Genomic DNA, 13,314 nt, shown 5'->3' on the forward strand with positions numbered 1-13,314 from the left:
ACGAACAGTATTCAAATGTTCCTCATTGTCTAATATTCTTTTTCAGCTTATTTCTTTGAATCAGGATATAAGGGCATACACTGCAATTGGCGGCTGTATCTTAAATCTCCTTTGACGAGGGTCCCCTTTCCTCTTCCTCCTCTCTTTTTTTTCCACCTTTGCTCATTTTCTGTTGAACTGGGTTGTTTCACCTGTACAGTTTCCTACAGTTTCCTTTTTGATGAGGATATCTCCATGGTGGGGTGTAACATACCCCCTCTTTTCCTTGCATTTCCTGTGAATGATAATTCCTTCCAGAGGCTTATTCAGATTTGGGTTAGGTCTTTTTTTTTTTTTTTTTTCCTCTTTCTAGTATATTTCACTGTTGGTGATAAGTACTTTCATGGAGTCATATAATGTCTGCTTGTCTCTTTTTGTAATGTTAGCAGTTGTTAATGACTATTGACTAGATCCATTAATTCTTTGCAGGTTGTGAAATGGTGGTATTTGGACTCTATCATTCATTTTTTAGCTGGAATATTTTATAAAGAGAAACTTCTAATAAGCTATTAGTTTACGCAAGGTTCATTTTGATTAAGAAAAACAATAAATGGTTGATCACCGCCCCCCTTTGATTACCAGTCTTCAAAGTATTGAGCTGGTTTTATGGTATCATACAAAGTTGAAGAGTGAGTTGTTTAGTTTTACTTTAATCATTGTTATGAAGTCATGGCTTGTAAACCACTGGATTTGTTTTCAGTCCATTTTAGCCGTAATTCTTCCTAATGGTTTCATGTGCCATTGCTGGCCGGGGGAGCCTCTTCAAGTTGCTTCTGATTCCTTGTGACATGATCCGAGGAGACTCTGATAGCTGCCTTGCTCTCTGGTATGACAAGGTGTCCAGGGTCATCTCATATGTGCTCTGCCCCAGACCTATAGCCAATCAGCCATTTCTTGAAGGAGAAGTGGTATCCGAAGATGACCGTCTGGGCAACTACTCATTTAATAAAAGAGGATGCAGACGCTGTGCTAAATAAGTTAATGGATTTGCTCCAGTCTTCTAAACAGACTTCTACTAGATATTTTCTCCTAACTTTTTTTTTTTTTGCACGTTACGTGGGCCTCTCACTGTTGTGGCCTCTCCCGTTGGCGGAGCACAGGCTCTGGATGCGCAGGCCCAGCAGCCATGGCTCACCGGCCCAGCCGCTCCGCGGCATGTGGGATCTTCCCAGACCGGGGCACGAACCCGTGTCCCCTGCATCGGCAGGCGGACTCTCAACCACTGCGCCACCAGGGAAGCCCATCTCCTAACTTTTAAACTAGCAAGCGAAAGCTATTAAAATTAAACACACAAAAAAATGTGTGTTTCTTGCTATTTGAGATTTCAGAATACTATATTAAAATATTATCTCCTGGGGACTTAACCTGGCGGTCCAGTGGTTAAGACTTTGCATTCCAGTGCCGGAGGCGTGGGTTCGATCCCTGGTTGGGGAGCTAAGATCCCACATGCGTCATGGCCAAAAAACCAAAACACAGAGCATGTTGTAACAAATTCAGTAAAGACTTTAAAAGTGGTCCACATCAAAGAAATCTTTAAAAAAAATACTGTCTCCTAATTGGAGAATAATAAATACACATTTAGAATTTTAAAAAGGAAATAACTTGTTTTTCTTTTGAAGAACATTATGTGAGATAATAAACGGTTAAATTTGTATTACCACATTTTGTCAAATAATGTGCACTGTAAAAATGAAGTAAAAAAATCTGTGCAAAAATTACATTTTAAAATTATATTTAGACTACCTAATGCCATGCAGTTGGTAGCTGGTAGTTTCTTGATCATGTACTCTATTTGATAATAAGTTATTTAGTAGTTATGTGAACTAACATTTTCAAGTATCTTTTCTAAGCTACCAAGATATTGCATATAGGTTTATATTCACCCAGAAATAATCCAAGTTATTGCAGCTGAAGTTCTTTCAACCACAGCATTTTACAGGATTCCTGTGGACAAGAAATTAATATATTTCATGGGATATTTGTATCTTTAAAGTAGAACTTGCTTGCTGGGAACGCTTTAAAAAGAAAGTATTTGCATAAATGTTATGTACATAGCTAGTAATTTTGAACATTTATTCCACTGTTGGAAGGTATTTTTGCTTGAATAAGAACTTTTCTTACTCTTTGCTCCAAGAAGACACATAATGACACATAATCTTGTGTTCTTGATAGCAGATGTCTGCTGTTGGTGAAAATGATTATTCCTGTACATGTTTAATACTTCTGTTTTGTTCTTGATAGTTCTGGTTCTCTGTTTAGATGTTACAAGCACTGTCTCTTGAATATTTTTTGTAATATTTCATTCTCCTACAGTTATTTAATAATAGTCGAATCATTTAGCTTGCCTTAAAAGTCATATTTTCTTTTCCTTTTAGGAGGCGCTGACTACAATTAGGCTTCTTGATGTCCTTTGTGAAATGACTGCTAATACTGACCTGCTCGGCTATCTACAGGTTTTTCCTGGCTTGCTGGAAAGAGTGATTGGTGAGTGAAATATCGCACATATTATTTAATTTATTTATTTATGTATGTATTTATATATGTATTATTTATTTATTTGACTGCACCGGGTCTTTAGTTGTGGCATGCGGGATCTTTGGTTGCAGCGTGTGGGATCTTTGGTTGCAGCATGAGGGATCTTTAATTGTGGCATGCATGCGGTATATAGTTCCTTGACCAGGGATTGAACCTGGGCCCCCTGCATTGGGAGCGTGGAGTCTTAACCGCTGGACCACCATGGAAGTCCCCATATTATTTTTAACTAAAAAATCTTTGACTTGTCGTACTGTAGTGTAAGTTCAAACACAGATCCTTAATTTTGAGTGTATTAGTATATTTTTGAGATTTTTTTGGAATATTTTTTCTTGAAAGGAATCACAGTGTTTTGGTAACAGCTCAGGCCCTTGCCACTTATCCTGCTGTTTGTGATGCCTAATCAGTTGATGAGGATATTAATCCTGTTACACAGGGTGCCCATAGTGGGTATTCCATCAGTAGTGGTTGTGATGGTGATGATGGAGGGGGCAGTTATGACAGTGATGGGGGGGTTATGACAGTGATGGGGTTTTTGACGATGTTGGCGATTTTCATGCTCCTATAGTTTTACCAGATTTGTTAGTAAATTTTTCCAGTTACACTTATGGAACATGAAGAATATTGCTTTACCCGTAGTACTGATAATTATGTATTCTGTTCTTATAAGAAAACTGTTTTAAACAAGAAGCCATTGCTTGAAATATTCCCATCTTTGCTAAAAAGCTGTTTGCAAAATAATTCATCTACAACCTGTTCCTTGTGCTTAGCCATGCTTATGGTTGCTCTTCAGTGTTTGCTATTTTTTTCTTTAAAAAAAAATATTATACTTATTCTGGAGACCCATATGCTAAGAAAGATGAATTGGTGTCTAGATGGGTAGATGAGTTAGCAGTGAGCTTTAGGAGATATTTAGAATCGCGTATCAGTGTTTTATTTTGAATGCGGTGCTTCCAGTGATAATGAAAATGAGACATCACAAACCTGAGAAACTGAATCATTGTGGGAAAAGCATGTGTTTGGAGCCAGGGCAAACATGGGTTGTCAGCCCAACTCTGCCCAATTACTAACTTCTCTGAGCCTGATTTCTTCATTATAAAATTGGGAAAGTGACCTGCCTTTAGTAACTTTATTGAGAGTGTTAAATGAGATAATGTGAAAACATTTAATAAAGCTTCTGGAAGATTGTCTACTTTCATAGGCTGCCTACAAGCATTTCATAGAGTATAACAATGTGAAGTTATTTCTTCTGAGGGCAGCCAAAGTAGATTAACGGGGAACACATGCTGCCTTCTGATTATCTGGACAATGAGAAAAAAATCAACATGCTTCTTGGTTTTTGTCATTTGGCTCATTACAGATAGGTGTTGCAGGTTAGACTTAGCTGACTGTAGTTGTCGCCTGAGTTCCTTCATGAAGAAGTTGGAATTGGAAACCTTTTACTAGGAAAGATGGTAGGAAATTTTTAGCTAACTTTTCTTTGTGGATAAATAGAAAGGCCAGGTGGGGTTAATCATTTTGGCTTATCTGCAAAACTAGAGTCATGAAAAATTCTAAAGCAAAAGCAGAAGAGCCTTCTAATTGTTATTTTAAAGAAAGCTTTCAGTACTCTACCTGTATTTTATTTTAATCCATTAAAATAAATTAGATTTATTTATGGGAATCTAGTATAAAACGTAAAAATAAAAATTTTTCTATGGAAAATGAAGTTTATTGTTTCTGTCATAGAACTTTTACGAGTGATTCATGTAGCTGGCAGTGACACCATAAACATCTTCAGCACCTGTGCTTGCATGAAAGCAGAAGGTGACATCTCAAATATGGCTGAGGGCTTCAAGTCTCATCTCATTCGTCTGATTGGAAATCTGTGTTACAAGAATAAAGATAACCAAGACAAGGTACGGTTCTTTCTTAGTGTATTTCATACATATATGGCTTTATTTAGAATATAATATTTAGGATTTAGAATCTGTTCACTTTTGGGGAATGAAGCTTGAGGTGCTTAGAAAGTAGCCTGAGGTATATCTATATGCATATATTACCACAGGTAAACATAATGTGTCGTATTTGTTTGTATTAGTGTTTGTATTTTTGTAATTTTGTGTTGTGTTTGTCCATAGTGTGTTTGAGCCAGTCTCCTTTCTTTTAAATAGTCAACGCTGTCCTGAGTCTGTGCATTTAAGCACACTATTTGTTTATACAGAGAACAGTGAATGAAAAATCGAACCTAGAAATTCTCAAACACATAGTAGACGTTTAGTAAATAGTAGTTTTTATTGACTGTTATCTTCAAAAACAAACAAACCGATGGACCTAGAGTCTGTCATACAGAGTGAAGTAAGTCAGAAAGAGAAAAACAAATACCGTATGCTAACACATATATATGGAATCTAGAAAAATGGTACTGATGAACCTAGTGGTAGGGCAGGAATAAAGATGCAGATGTTGAGAACGGACTTGAGGACATGGGGACGGGGAAGGGGAGGCTGGGACATAGTGAGAGTAGCATTGACATATATACACTACCAAACGTAAAATAGCTAGCTAGTGGGAAGCTGCTGCATAGCACAGGGAGATCAGCTCGGTGCTTTGTGACCACCTAGAGGGGTGGGATAGGGAGGGTGGGAGGGAGGCTCAAGAGGGAGGGGATATGGGGATATATGTATACATATGGCTGATTCACTTTGTTGTACAGCAGAAACTAACAGAACATTGTAAAGCAGTTATACTCCAATAAAGATGTATAAACAAACAAACAGACAAACAGACCTTAACATCTGTGCCCTGCATTTATGGATGATAGCATCATAAGCATTTCTTCCCGATATCTTGAAATGGACATGATGTTTAAGTATTAAATCTCTGAAAACTGAATAGACTGCCATTAGAAACCTCTTTTGTGCTGAATAGCTTAGGGGTAATTGTATTGATAATGTGATTAAAAAGAGATGACAGGAGAATTGGACCATATGCTTCATATGGAACAAGTCTGCCTGTATTTTTCCAGAGTTTTACAGATACTGAACGTATGTGTGGCAGGTTATATTTTTTCCAAGATGGCTGCAGAAGTACCTCATCATTCTGTGCCTCATGTATTCCTGCGATGTGACTTTGCCACTCCCCCATCAGGGGTTAGATTTATTTCTCTATCCTCTTGAATCTAGATGACTAAGGCCCTCTGACTGCTTTGAATAATAAAATATGGTGGGAGTGATCCTGTGCCACTTCTGGTGTAGCCTTTGACTGGTCTGGCAGATTCTGTATCTGGCTTCGTAGAAGCCAGTCACCATGTGAGAAGTGCAGATTCCCTGAGATCATCATGCAATTCCCTGAGATTACCAAGTCCACATGGAGAAGTCCTGGAGGATGAGATGCAGTGAGGAGAGAGAAAGGGACTAGTCAAGGAACACCAAGGAACCAGACATGTAAGTGAGAAACCATCTTGGAACTTTTTAGGTAGCTGCTCAGTTCCCTTGTTCCAAGCCAGTTCCTCAGTTGCCCAGTTGATGCCACATGAATCAGGGACAGCCTGCCTGGCAAAGCCCTTTCTGAATTCATGACCCACAATACTGTGAGAAAAAGTAAAAAATTGGGGGGAAAAATTTTTTTATAGGTTCTGCTTCTGTTAATGCCCCTATAAGCTAACGTTGGACTGATCCTCTTGCAAATAATAATTATAAACTCTGGACAAAAGACCGCTATGTGAAGACACTCAGATTTGACACAAACAGATAGAGTTTGGAATCGAAATGACAGTTGGAAGAACGGCACAGCAGAGAGTGTGCCATGCAGGGCAGTTAAAACTCTGATAGAAAATCTACAGTACTTTTAGCTTAAAGAATCAAAGGACAGTTTGGGGCAGTCACAGACTTTAGAAAGTGAAAGAGGGAATCCCGGAAAGGAGAAAGTTAAGCCCCACATTCTGTGTACCAGCCACCTAAATCCCTGCTGATGCTTGAATCAGAGATGCATGGGGCAGGCTCCAAGCAGCTAAGCTAAGGATAAGATAATTATACTGAGATTTGAGCTGCCACCCTGGAGTTTACGGTTTAACTCCAACCGAGGTAATTTACCTGCTAAAACAAAAATATCAATATTCTTTAGAGGAATATAATAGAATCTAGAATTTTCCACAGCATAACATTCACAGTGTCTAATATAACTTACAATCCAAACTTACTTGAAACACAGAAAAATATCACCTGTTATCCAGACAAAAAAATAACGGAGATAGACTGTGTGGTGACACACACGTTGGGTTTATCAGACAAGGATTTTAAAGCAGTTGTAACTATGCTCAAGGATGTAAAAAAAAACATGCTTTGAATGAATGAAAACATAGCTTATCTCAGCAGAGAAATGGAAACTATAAAAAAGGACCAAGTGGAAGTTCTAGAACTGAAAAATGCAGTATCCAAATAAAATATAAAAATTTTACTGAATGAGCTTAACAACTTGAGATGACAAAGAGTCAGTGTACTTGGAGATAGATCAATAGAAATCATCCAGTCTAAAGAACAGAGGAGAGAAAAGGTTGAAAATGGAATGGTCATCCTAAGATGCTAAGTTTTGGGGTAGTATGTTTTGCAGCATTTGATAACTGGAATAATTTCTATAGGACATGGCGCAGAACTGAGCACCGGATAATTTGCTCTCTTATTCCATGTGTGTACCGTTTTGACGGCTCCTCATCTTCAAGCAGGTGTGAGTGGGAGACTACTGACCCACCCTTGGAAAATTACTGGACTGATTTTTTGTAAGAGAAAGTTGATAGAGGATAAAACACTTCACCTTTTTTTAATGACCAAGACCGCCTTTTTTCAGGAGCACAGAAGAAGCGGTTTTCTTGTGTGTTTACCTATACTTTTGCTGCTAATTTGGATTGGCTTCTTAAAGGAACAAAACGTAGTAACCCTTAAAAGGCTTATGAAATAGCTCACTGAAGTCAGGATCAGATTGCACCGTAAGTAAATACGGAGTGTGCCCGAGTGCTGCCCTGGAGAGGTCGCGGGGCTCACAGGAAGTCTATAGTGTGTCCTTCACGTGTGCAGTCGCTAATAGCACTGCTGACTTCTGAGCAAACACTCTTGAAGGTATGAAGGAGTTCATTCTTTGAGTGTAAGAATGCCTCTGTTTCTCCTACTTTTTTTTACCTATGCCAACAAAAAGCTTAACCTGAAAGCATTACTTGTGGGATTTTTTTTTCTCTTTCCAAAGAATCTACCACAGCATAACAGTCTTGCAGCCAAATCCTGATTCAGTCTGAGCATCAGAGACATGAGCCTTTGCTCACTGATGCCTCAAAGGATGGAGTTCACTAGCGCTTGACAACTTTAGTTATAATTTGGGAGAAATGGGTGGTTATGTAGCGGGTCTTTATCACCATGCCATTAATTTTCATTGTCTTGTCTGGATGGATTGTCCCACTTCTCTGCAAATTGGGGCCCAAAGGGATGTTTGGCTCTTTCTCTACTAAAAGTATGAGTTAGGGGGATTTTGTATCATTGAGCTTAGTTTAGTTCATCCGTCACCCAGAGGGAAAAAGGGACTCATGATTTGTTTAGTGTCTACTATGTCCCGTGTTGTGCTTAGTGAACTACGTGTATTATCCACTTTCATCTTTGCATCAGCCCTGCAAATCCGGTTCTGCCAACCACACTGTAGGGAGAGGCCATCAGTTAGTGATTTGCAGAGTCCAGAGTAGAATTTAGATTTGTCTGTGAGCTCCTGGGCCTTTGCTGTCTCCCCTGTACCGTGGAGCTTCTCATTTGGGAGCTCTCCAAGGGTTTGGAGAAGGGGTTTAAAATAGACTTCCTGAATGACTTGAGACGGAAAATGCTGGAGGCTGGTGAACCCTGCTCTCCCAGGCTAAGCAGCCCCCTCGGGCCTGCTCTTGGTTCAGGTCTGCCACCCGTTTGCTGCTCACATCCCTGCCTCTGGTTCATCCATGCATCAAATGGTCCCAGCCTTGGACCCTTAGATGGATAAGACAGACAGGTGTGTCCTCCTGTGCATCTTCCCCTCTAGGAGCACCGAAGGGCCATCCTTGCCTCGTTGAACTGGAATCCCAGAGTTACTGACACACACTTCCTGGAATCTTTGTGTACTACCTGACTGCTCTGAGGTTTGATCAAAAGCCATTGAAGCCCAGCCTGGTCTCTGTGCTTGTCTGTGTGACTTTGTTCATTGGATTGAGTGCGTGCCCGCCTGCTGGATGGCTCCCCCTATAGTTAGTTATGTGGCCCTTTCCCTGTTACAAAGTTCTTTTCATCTGCATTAGTTCTTGGGAGCCTTTTGACACCTCTGTGGAAAAGGCTGAAAAGATATTATGATCATTTTCTAAATGAAGAAACCAAGGCTCAGAGAGACTAAGTGTGATTTAATTCACCTAGCATTTATTGACTGGAAACTGCTATGTGCCGCATGCTCTGGGGAAGACAGAGTCACCTTAGTAGGGAGATCCGCACGGGCACTAGCAGCTCTAAACAGAGTCCCTGTGGGGAGGGCTGTCGGAGAGGAGCAGATGACTGACGTGGTCCTCCGGTCTGGCTGTGCCAGTGCCTGGAGTAGCCCTCTCTCAGCCAGGACGGGAGCTGGCCTGCACCACAGTAGCAGGAAGGGCAGTAATCTTCCTTTCCATTTGTGTCTTTGGGCAGTGTTTAAGAGGATCAAGTTGCCTGGTTTCAGACTGAAAATCTGCTCAGAAATTTGTCTTATCCAGTCTTCCATGAATCTTGAACTCTTAGGTCTGTACACATGATGGATTGTAGTATTTCCTGAATTGTAAAGGAATTTCTAGACTTCCCTTTACCAAGTCATGGTAGGGAGATGTGCTTAACTACTTAGCGACTTCTTAACTTGTGTTTTGTGCTCGACTTACGTGGTATTTTCTTGCTGCATCTGTAGTGGTTAGTTTACTTTTAAAACCTTTGTGGACCTGAAAAGGAGATTTTATCTTGGTTTCTATTGTGAGAAGCACATGGGTATTCATGCTGTAAACATGAAGAAAGCATTCTCCAGCTTCTTCTTTGTTAGAAAAAGGAGTGTATAGTTTACTTTTTTTCTTCCCCATTCTTCTTTTCTTTGCTATTGTCATGAATTCTTTAACTGAATGCTTTATTAGAAGAAAAACCAAACATGGTTTTTGTTTTTCCATAAAGCTAAGTGCATTTTCAAAAATGGATGAGCAGGTGATCTAGTTTCTCTACCTTCTTTTTCCCCCAAAGAAATCATACTGACTAAGGTGGGCCGTCCACTGTGTTGGCTGCTGAATCCATTCTGCCAAAGGTTTTGTGGAAATGCTGTTCAGTTTCTTCTCTTCCTCCTCCTTCTCCTGATAGAAAAGATTGCTAGCATTCACACACGTTTGATCCCATGTGTTCAAACATATGCACGCATAAAGCTTTCATTAAAGGCATAACTTCATTTTAAAAATAAGCCTGTCCTATATGGAAAAGTTCAAAGTGTGAAGACAATAAACTCTTTGACCACCCCAATTTGGAATAATCTATTTTGAAGGTAGGTTTCATTTTTATATATACATTATATAAAATCTTTGTGATACATTTTTCATTAAAATGTTTTACCCATTGTGTGATTCCCAACATCTAAACTGTACCTGCTATATAGTAAGCATTCAGTAAACTTTTCTTGAATGAGAATTTAAAATATTTGTCAACTGTCCACTACATACTGAGCACAGTTTTAGATGCTGAAAATATAAAGCAGATAAGACACAGCCCTCCTCTTCAAGGAGTCTCAATTTTGCTATAAAATTTCCTGACTATACTTGTAAACAAAGACATGTAGTAAAAATAAAATAACTTTTTTAAATAAAAATTAATATTCTTCTAAATTCTGGGTTCTGTAATTATTTTTGGAAGTCTTTTATGTTTAGGATATATTTGAATATATTCTAACTTATTGTAATTTACCTTATTCTTATTTGATTTATCCATATCTATATTTTAGGCTGTTAGGATATCTATATAGCATAATATTTGCAAATAAAAAAATTTTAATCTGAAGTTTAGGCTTTGTAGATCTGATTGCACTTTTTTCATTAATCTTAAAGTTTTAGACTAAATTTATGATTGTTAAGCATTCGTAACACGGTTTTTTTTGAGGGGAGGGGTACCTTTCACATCCAGATGGGAGAAGCCTTGAGCAGGCAAACTATTAAATCCTTTTTAAAAATGATTTCTTCCTATTTGAAATGTTCTTAAGCAGCATATTCACCTATTAAATCATGAAACTTAAAAAAATCTCTTGCTATTTCCTATTTTCTTAAGATTATTGCTCTTAGCAGGGGTCAGTCCTTGTCTTCTGCGTCAGTGCTGGCTGACTCAGCAGTTACCCAGAGAATTGACTGAGAGCATGTTATGCAGAGAAATGAGCGCTTGACAAGTGTGTGCTGGTGTTTCCTTTGTGCTGCTGTAGAGTGGGTTGAGGTGGTGGGGCCCTTGGCGCTCTGTCCTCCCACAAAGCCAGCACCTGCCTTCTTGGCCTGTGCCTGCCCTGTGTGGGCTTCCCAGCCTGCATTCTTTACCCCAGGGATCTTAACTTGGCCTTTAGAACTCAAGGTCATAAGGTGCATCCTCCTCAAAACCTTCTGAGGTCAGTGCAGGGAAGCTTTCTCGCCCCCGCTCCCCTTTCTACCCTGTCAATCTACTCCTTACTCCCCCGCTTTATACTCCCCCCACCCTCAGTTTCTGTATATAAATACGTTATCAGTTGTTAATTCTGATGCATATTGCAGCATATGTATGCTGTTGTTTTTACTTAAGACTTTAGTGTGATACGCATCCATAAACTGACCCCTGGCGAAACCGTGACATACACAAAATTTGACTTCAGTGTCACTCAGTTTTACTTTAGTGAGTAAAAGCGGTACCTTCCTAATCGTCTTCCACCACCACCACTTTTCCTTGCTTCTCCCTTGAGGATTAGTCTTCTGTGAAACCCCTTTCCCTAGATCTCCATGGTGATATGGCTAATCTGCCCTCTTTCCCAGACACGTATTTTTCCATTTTTACAGGAAGCTGCAATACCGTAACTCTGTGCCTGACTAACTGGGGAATTCCAGATAGGCTATTGAAAATGTCCTGACATTGGGCTCTCCTGGCACTGGCTCCTCTGTCTTCCCTTGGCTTGTAACATTTGGATCCATAAATATGAGTGATGCTTCTGGGGGAACCTTACAACAGACAGCTTGGGATAGTGCAGAGACTCCAGACAAGACTTAGAGAGGCCCACATTTGCCTCTTAATTTCACCACTTTTTAGCTGTATAAAGTATAAATTGGGACATGTGACTTAACCTCTGAATCTCAGCTTCTTCACGTGTAAAGTGGAAACTGTTACACCTACCTCACCGGGTTGGAAGGATTAAATGTGATCACTTACATAAAGTGTCTAATAGCGTGTCTTGGTGTCTGGTGTTGCTTACCACCTCCTGCTCTCCCCTCCCGCACCAGCCTCACTGTAGAGGAGCAGATCTAGTTCATTTCAGTGTCTCCCCATTGTACGTATTTAAATGGAAATGTGTACACATCTCACAGGTGTTTACAGAAACCCTGATATTCCGTATTCTCTGTTTATTACTTTTCTAATAGATGGGACTTTTGGGAGGAAGCAGAGTGAAAGCAAATATGAGAACTTTCTTTAGGGTGAGAATGTTTTTTTTTCTCTTCAGTTTGACCACAAATGCTTTCTGAGTTGAATTTCTCTTTCGTTACTACTGAGTAGAGAGCTGAAGTGTTTTCTGTGTGGATACCAAAATCTGTTCTAGCTCAATCCCGAGAGTGTGTTAAGGAACTTTTAAATTACAGGTGTATGGCCCATCTCAGTTAGACTCTGTGTTTTCCGTCTGTCAGAAGCACGTTGCACAGGATCCCAGCTTATTGATTTGAAGATTGAATGTATAGGCAAGAGCTGGCTTGCTTAGAATTCCACTTCTTTGTAATGTAATCCCAGTTCAAGAAATATGTCAAAATTCATAAATCAAACCGTCACCATTAGTTTCCTGAACTTATAGTTCCTGTTACAGTAAATGAAATTAAAATTCCTATCTTGAGGACACATGTCATGGTTGAGTGTATTGTAAATTTTTTCTCTTGAAATACCCACAAGCCCCTTTCTGTATCTTGTAGAGTGATCAGCTTGTTCTTTTGCAGAAAAGGCTTCATGTTATTTAAAAGGAAGAATCATGCTAAATATATAAATCAAATACAACAATTTATTGTAGTCTGTTACTATTGCATACTAACTAGGCTCCTGCCTGTGCCAGGCTCTTCCGTGGTTCCCACTGCTCTCTTCCCCAGAAGACTGTAAGCTCCTTGCAGGCGGGACACACGTGTCTGGTTTAACACCTGCCACTATACCTAATGTGCAGTGTGAGGAATTAATGGGCGGTGGATGAGTATCCAGATTCACTCGTTAGTGAGAGCTTGGGTAGTTGAGTCACTTGCTTGGAGCAGTAGCAGGCTGACGTCTGACCTCCAGACCCAGATTCTCTGCTGTGCTCCAGTGCATCCACATTCGCTGGAGAAGGAGACATTTGAAATCTTGGACCCACGTGTGTGAGTCCTGAAGAGGGGGCACCTTTTGTAAAACAGCGCATGTGGGACTGACTCTGTTCTCGGCAGTGATCGCGCTCCTTAGTTCCTGTTCAGCTGTTTTCAGTAGTCTGCGACTTCCTGGAGATGAGTGTAGAAAACTGCATATTTCTCAGAAGCATCATTTA

General features: G+C 39.8%; 1 protein-coding gene across 2 annotated transcripts in view; it reads left to right on the forward strand.

Annotated features, from left to right (window-relative positions):
• Nucleotides 1–13,314, forward strand: part of ATXN10 (ataxin 10) — a 153,283-nt gene that overhangs the window by 61,433 nt on the left and 78,536 nt on the right. For both annotated transcript variants that reach the window (XM_004279588.4, XM_033405244.2), the window contains exons 8-9: nt 2,415–2,523; nt 4,300–4,469. In XM_004279588.4, the coding sequence (XP_004279636.1) occupies nt 2,415–2,523; nt 4,300–4,469 (279 nt within the window). The remainder of the gene's footprint in view (nt 1–2,414; nt 2,524–4,299; nt 4,470–13,314) is intronic.

The sequence above is a fragment of the Orcinus orca genome, chromosome 11 (genome assembly GCF_937001465.1).
Source record: "Orcinus orca chromosome 11, mOrcOrc1.1, whole genome shotgun sequence".
NCBI classification, from domain to species: Eukaryota; Metazoa; Chordata; class Mammalia; order Artiodactyla; family Delphinidae; genus Orcinus; species Orcinus orca.